Genomic DNA, 7,495 nt, shown 5'->3' with positions numbered 1-7,495 from the left:
TTTTTCGAAATTTAGTCAAATTTTTTTTGAATGTTGTATATTGTTTGAGTCCTTGATTTTTATATGGAGTTGGTTAAAACGCAAAAAAATAAAATATTTTTTACTTGAAAAACATTGTGAATATTAACAAGAAAATCACCAAGCGCTTTTTAAAGTCACTGTATATGTCTAACTCGAGATGAAGTTTTTTCAAATGATGAAGTTTCATTGTTGCCTTTAGTTTCATCACTTTCACTTTTGGTTGAATACCGTTTAATTAGTTAAATAAAAAATTCCTTAAGAACAATTTTAATTCTTATTGAAATAACTAAACAAATAACAAATCTATAGTTTTTATTCAAATAACTATAAAAAAGTTATTGGTAGATATTTTCCAGATTTGGTAGATTTTTTCAAGCGGATGGTAAGTATTTTGTGTCGTCAGTGGCAACCCTGGTGGTAACACACGCGTTAAAATGTCAGCTGATTCCTTTTTGTCACTTATTTGCTGGAATTTTCTCCCGCGAAAAGTGCATACATTTAATCAGTTCAATATACGTTTCTGTCGTGGAATTAATAAATGTTTATAAATAAAAGAACTTCACGTCAGCTGATTCGAAAGTAATTTTAACCAGAAAAAGAATAATGGGCATTTGAAGTTGAAAGTGTTACCGAGTTACCAGATAACGAATTAATACATTAACGAGGATAGTCTGAATACCCTTATTATTTTATGGTATATACAATTTTAAGTATACGGATATGTTTATAACTATATACATATGTATTGTACATATATGTATCTATACTCAATTTAAAATCTAATCTCTACTACATTTACATAATAGCCTACATGGCCGGTTCAGCTACGACGCCAACAGGAGCATTACTCGCAGAGCTGCCTCCGAATCGCAAAGGAGTTGGTCAAATAATGTTGGGAGGCGCCTGGGTGCCCACTGGCAGTGGCAGCGTAGGTGAAGATTTAGCCGATTTTATGCCGCAGCCGTAAGAAGAAGCGATGCTACCGGTACCGTTGCTGCTGGGAGGCGACGGCGGCGTCTCGGGGCTTATAAGCGGCGTGCAGCCAAAATATCGCCAAGGGTGATATAGCGTTCCCGCGTACATAGCCTGAAGACGAGCCTGTAGATCGAGTGCGATGGTGGGATCCAGAGGGTAATGTGTTAGAGCCGTTGTCGATGCAAAAGCACCAGGTAAATGACGCGTTGGCATATTGAGCGTCAACTCCAGTGGCATTGGACCAAAACCGTACTTGGCCGCAGTAGCTAGGTGATGATGGCTTGTAGGAGAATGCTGTTGATGGTGAGCATGATGTGGGTGTTGAGCGGCGACGGCTACAGCTGCAGCAGCTGCTGCGGCAGCCGCCGCTGATGCACCCATGTGGCCATGTTGTGACTCCTTTTGTGAGGCGTTGGCCGTGGAGCCGGGCACTGGAGATTTATTGAGGGTCTTTGGTTTGCGACGCGGACGGTATTTGTAGTCTGGATGTTCTTTCATGTGAAGCGCACTGCAAGAAAAAAAGAAGCAGAATAGAAAAAGTATTAAAGAACGATTGGAAGTTGTGGGCGTGGGAAACAGAAATTGCTAGATTGGATGTGATATTTATATGAAGATAAAAAAGGGTCTTAATGAGTAGGGGGCTCGATGGCGACCGACGGTTGTGGGTTTATTAAAAGGGAACAGCCATAAGACTCTGTAAGTGTGATCGTGCGTCAATTACTCCAACAGAAACGAATTTTGAGCCAATTATAAAGAGTTTAGACCTATGTACATATGTATGTATGTGCATAAGTACATAACCATGAATGAATGCGCATACATACAGTGGCGCTCAATTATATCGCACACATTTGTTTTTTACTGTATTCACAATGTTTTACATGATACATTTTCTCGTTCATTTTTTATGAAAATATAGTCGAATCTATACCACAAATCATATAAGTCAAAGTTTAAAACTTGGTGTACAACTCAGGAAAATTTAACGAATTTTAAAAAACTGTCATCAAAATTTCCAACTTTCCACACTATATAGAAACTCTTGCTTTGTTAACTTTAAACTTTAGTATAATAATGTGCAGGTTGGAAATTTCTGAAAATCTCTTTGATTCTTAAGAGCGTTTTTATAATATTAACTGTGTTTTACGTGGTACATTTTTTGATTTTTAAAATTATCTTTTGTCGAGGGTGTTGCGCGTTTTCATCCTCATGAAAATAAATTTCTTCAAGTGTTATATCGAAGAAAAAAAGCATCACCCTCGACAAAAAAATTCTAAAAAATCAAAAAATGTATTACGCAAAACATTGTGAATATTATAAAAACTAAATGTGTGCTTTTCACACGAGCGCCACTGTATGTATGTACATATATACACACATTGTGTGTACACACATACTTATGTCCATATATCAAAAGTATTTCATTGTTTTGGCGACCGACAATAAATAACCGATGTCTCGGTAATGTGTGCTCTTTATTCTTTCTTCATTCTTTGTCAATCGATAATGCCACCAATTATAACTCAAACAATTGCTGACATTCTTACCTGACAATTCCTCAATCCCCATTCAGTTGATAGCATTTCTTCTTTAGTCAACATATCCGGGGATATGTACATGTTTACATTTCTATATATGTAAGAGCACATGTGTACATTGATACACTCATGTGCGTGTACATATGTGTGTGCAAATACACTCTAGGAAATCTTAACGTTTTGTTCTTTTCTCAAATTGATATGCTTATCTGCTCATCGATAACACCTCGGTAACGTTTTGCGCACAATCACATGGGGCACAAAAACNCATGTTTACATTTCTATATATGTAAGAGCACATGTGTACATTGATACACTCATGTGCGTGTACATATGTGTGTGCAAATACACTCTAGGGAATCTTAACGTTTTGTTCTTTTCTCAAATTGATATGCTTATCTGCTCATCGATAACACCTCGGTAACGTTTTGCGCACAATCACATGGGGCACAAAAACCAAGAGCATAAACACACACAATGCTAGCAATGCCAGCGCCAGAAATCTAACAATGTATTTCCTTGTTTGCAGAAGAATTATTTGCAATGTGTTTTGATCGACCCGTAATCTCTTCCGAAGCATGCTTTTATGTGCACTCGCTAATCTCACCTATAGTCTCGAATCGTTGTCGACTATCAGTGACGCTCGACCTTTTTTGCGTTGGATACTAAATGTGCAACTTACGTACACATGTTTCCTTCTTTAGGGCACTTCAAAAAAATATATTTCAATCCGAGACTTCGCGGAAAAATAATAAGANCGATAACACCTCGGTAACGTTTTGCGCACAATCACATGGGGCACAAAAACCAAGAGCATAAACACACACAATGCTAACAATGCCAGCTCCAGAAATCTAACAATGTATTTCCTTGTTTGCAGAAGAATTATTTGCAATGGGTTTTGATCGACCCGTAATCTCTTCCGAAGCATGCTTTTATGTGCACTCGCTAATCTCACCTATAGTCTCGAATCGTTGTCGACTATCAGTGACGCTCGACCTTTTTTGCGTTGGATACTAAATGTGCAACTTACGTACACATGTTTCCTTCTTTAGGGCACTTCAAAAAAATATATTTCAATCCGAGACTTCGCGGAAAAATAATAAGACAAACTGAGTTCGTTTTCGAACTATGAAAAAGACAGAACTAACTTTATTTATAATTTCACTCTTATTTATATACAGTATATTTTGCTTAGCTGCCCATCCTTCTTTGCACGAAAAACTTGTGCGCTTAACCGAAAAAGCACTTAAGCGAATTTTCTTTACTACTTCAATGAGGAAGGTATCCGAATCCCTATGAAACCAAATAATGGAGGAGCACTTACACGTAGAAATTACTGCAAGACAAATTTTTTCCGAATGGTATCTAATTATCTATATAACTACATAAAATAATTGCCGTTTTCGTTGTTCTGCGAGATGAGCAAAATAAATAATAGCTTGTAAAATTAGGGTAAGTGTAGAGCCAGTGCAGGTAAACGTAATACTTTCTTTGATAATTGATAATAGTTGCAAATTTTTAAGGCAGGTATCACTAATGTGCAGGTATGTTGAATGCAAGTATCGGAGCAGTTTCCTTATAAATGTTAAAAATAATGCCGCTGATGCGCATTTTGGGGTAGGTATCTTAAATGTGCACTTAAGCACAAAGGCAGCAAAGCAAAATATACTGTATTTACAATTATTTACTTAAGGACTATTTCACCATAAGGCGTTGGCATTGCATCATGCTATGATGAAATGCCAATGTCTTGGACAAAGAAGATATTAGTTACAATTGAATGGAACTCTCCATTCAGAGCGGAAAAAGCATATCAATTAAATTAATGCTCAAAGTCAAATGTGATTTCAATTATGCAGCTGCATAATTGCAGAGTATGCAAAATTGCACTATGAATCTACAAGATACAAACTATGCTTTTTCCAATAAGCAATATTGTTTATATTTCTCATTGTGCCGCTATGTGTGGTCTGCCGTTAACTCTAAGATGAATCGTCCCCGATTCTTCATTACTTTCTGTTAATTTTTATACCCGAGCGCTTTTGTGCACAAGGGTATTATAACTTTGTTCACATAACGGTTGTTTGTAACAGGCAAAACGAATGGAGATAGATATATGTAGATAAATGTATACATAAATGATCAGAATAAAAAGAGAAATCGATTAAGCGGTGACTGTCTGTCCGTCCGTCTGTGCACACGATAACTTGAGTAAAAATTTAAAAATATTGAAAATGGGACAATAACCACGCCTACCACCCATATAACGGTAATTTTCAGAAATACGAAAACTGCGATATTTTAGTAACAAAATTGATATTTACAATAATTTTTAGACGAAAAATAAGAATATTATAAATTTTTGGAAAATGGGCGTAGCCATGCCCACTTATGGTTACATGTGTATATCTTGGCAACCGCTGCACCGATTTCTTCCAAACTTGGCAAACTTGGCCTTATTACAGCATACCAAATGGCCACCACGCCCACATTCCATATAAGGGTAATTTAGAGAAATACGAAGTCTTCGATAAATCAGTAAATATTAAAGCTAATTTATTCAAAATGGATGCTTGCAATAATTATTTACCAAGAAATACGTTTATTATAAAATTTTGGGAAATTTATGATCACTTATATGTATCTCCTTAACCGTTCTACCAATTTGTACCAAACTCGGTATGGTTATTGTGTTTGCCACATAAAAGCAAAACGTTGAAAATTATTGAAATCGGACTAAAATTACGGCCGCTTTTCATATAACGGTAAATTTCAGAAATGCTTGAAACTTCAATATTTCGAAATTTAAGGACGCTAATTTACTCAAAATTGATACACCCCGGCTTATCATGAAGCGGTAGCTTTCGGAAAGGTGAAAAACATATATTTAACACTGGCGCCGGGTACTCTGTATGTATTTTCTTGAATTTCTATATTTGCGCTTAGGTTCGCAGTTTAATTGGGGTTTTTTGAATTATATGTTAATGTTAATTACCAAAATTATGCATACAATTATGACAATGTGCAAAATATGTAGATAAATGAGTTTTACCTTTTTTGTCTTCTTTGCCTAAAATATTTATATTTTCCAATTTTAGTTATTTTTTGGTTGTTTCTATATATTCTAAAATTCCAAAATTGTTAACATGATTATTTTTTAAATAACTCCAAATTTTGGTTTCAATATTTTCATAGATTTTATTATTTATTACAGTATTATTTTCAAATGTTACTAAACATGTTCCTGATAAAGTTAGATTTTCTACAATATTTTCTCCTGAAAGCAGTATTGCTCCTGGTTCTATTATTTAAATTTGAAAATTTCTTTCTTTTATTTTCTTATATTTAACTTGTTTTCTGTTTAAAACTTCTGATAAACATTTACTTTGTTCAATTTACAATATGTATTTATAACTTCTGTTTTACAATTTTGTACATTAAAAAATGCATCATTACATTTTGTTATATTTTTATTAATAATAAGCTTACCATCTAGTTGTGCAATAGCTCTAACTTCGTAATATTTACAAGTTAACTCAATTTTTGGATATTTTATATAAAGTAAAATTATATCATTTTTTTTGACTATTTTGAATTTTGAAATATTCATTAGGTCTGTAATGGTCATTGTACCGTGCTGGTAATCTTACTAATATTATAAATGGGTGTTTCCAGCGGAAGGTCCACCACGACAAAAAAAAATAAAAGTTTTATATCTAACGTATTTACGGGCCGATTTGTCTGCTTTTTAAAATATATACTGGCTATGTAAGAAGAATCATGTTTACATAAATTGGTCTTCCTAGGTGGTGCCAAGGTCGAGATATTTCGAAAAACCGTATTTATGGTCCGATTTGGTTCGAATTTGGCGCATGTGGTTGAAACATAATAAATCATAGATTTCTAATAAATTGACCCTGAATTGGCGCTGAAGTCAAAATATAAAGTATATTCTACATAAAATACATGTTTTATTTGCGTTGAAAATTCATTTAAAAGCAATATTAACAAAAATATAACGATGGAAATTTATGTCACGTGACGCCACGTCACGTCACGTTTCACACTTGGTGTTGTAAAAGAGAATTGAAACAATTTGCGTTAATTCAAAAAACTCTAAAAACAACTAGAATTGCTCCAAATCATACCAAAATAAGTTTCATCAAAATAGCCATCCACAATTCGCAGAGTTTTGCGATTTTGTAAGAAAAGAAAAAATCAACTTCCATTTTTTGTCACGTAACGAACCTTAAATGCTTATATTTCAGGACCAAGCAGTTCGATTGATTTAATTTTTCGGTTAAATATAGAGCTAATTACGTGCTATACAATGGCTCAAAAAAGTTAAAGAAAACAAATGGTATTCCTTTTTTGTATCACATTGCAATCGTACGACTGTCACGTGCGCCACCATGGGAATGCCCAAATGTGAAAGTTTGCATGTTTGGATGTTTGGGAAATCATCACGCGGAAACGACTGATCGGATTTGCATAAAATTTGGCACGCATATAGCTTAAGGGCCAGATTGGTTAATAGGCTACCTTTTTTAAGAGTTGCCACCAGTTAAAAAAGTTTAATTTATTTAATATGCGGGAACGACTGAATGGATTTGCATGAAAAATTACACACAGATAGCTTATGACCTATATTGGAAAATAGGCTACTTTTCTTAGGAGTTGCCACCTGTTAAAAAAGTTTCAATAAATTAATACGCGGAAACTACTGAATGGATTTGCATGAAATTTTGCAAGCAGATAGCTTATGATCTACAGTGGAAAATAGGCAAATTTTTAGGAAAAGTTGCCGCCTGTTAAAAAAGTTTAATTAAATTAATACGCGGAAACGACTAAACGGATTTGCATGAAATTTTGCACACAGATAGCTTATGACCTAGGTTAGAAAGTAGGCTACTTTTTTAAGAGTTGCCACCTGTTAGAAATGTTTAATTTAATTAATA

The 7,495-nt window shown here is 34.5% G+C and overlaps 1 protein-coding gene across 1 annotated transcript in view; it reads right to left on the bottom strand.

Moving 5' to 3' along the window:
• Window positions 1-371: 371 nt before the first annotated feature.
• LOC108363703 (transcription factor Sox-21-like) overlaps window positions 372-7,495 on the bottom strand; it is a 92,178-nt gene continuing 85,054 nt past the window's right edge. The window contains exon 2 of the mRNA XM_017617150.1: window positions 372-1,504. Coding sequence (XP_017472639.1) covers window positions 904-1,504 — 601 coding nt within the window. The 3' untranslated portion in view covers window positions 372-903. The remainder of the gene's footprint in view (window positions 1,505-7,495) is intronic.

The sequence above is a fragment of the Rhagoletis zephyria genome, unplaced genomic scaffold (assembly GCF_001687245.7).
Source record: "Rhagoletis zephyria isolate East Lansing unplaced genomic scaffold, Rhagoletis_zephyria_1.1 Rzeph_scaffold_01341, whole genome shotgun sequence".
NCBI classification, from domain to species: domain Eukaryota; kingdom Metazoa; phylum Arthropoda; class Insecta; order Diptera; family Tephritidae; genus Rhagoletis; species Rhagoletis zephyria.
Note: the sequence above shows the minus strand (reverse complement) of the source record. Positions and strands in the feature narration are given on the sequence as shown.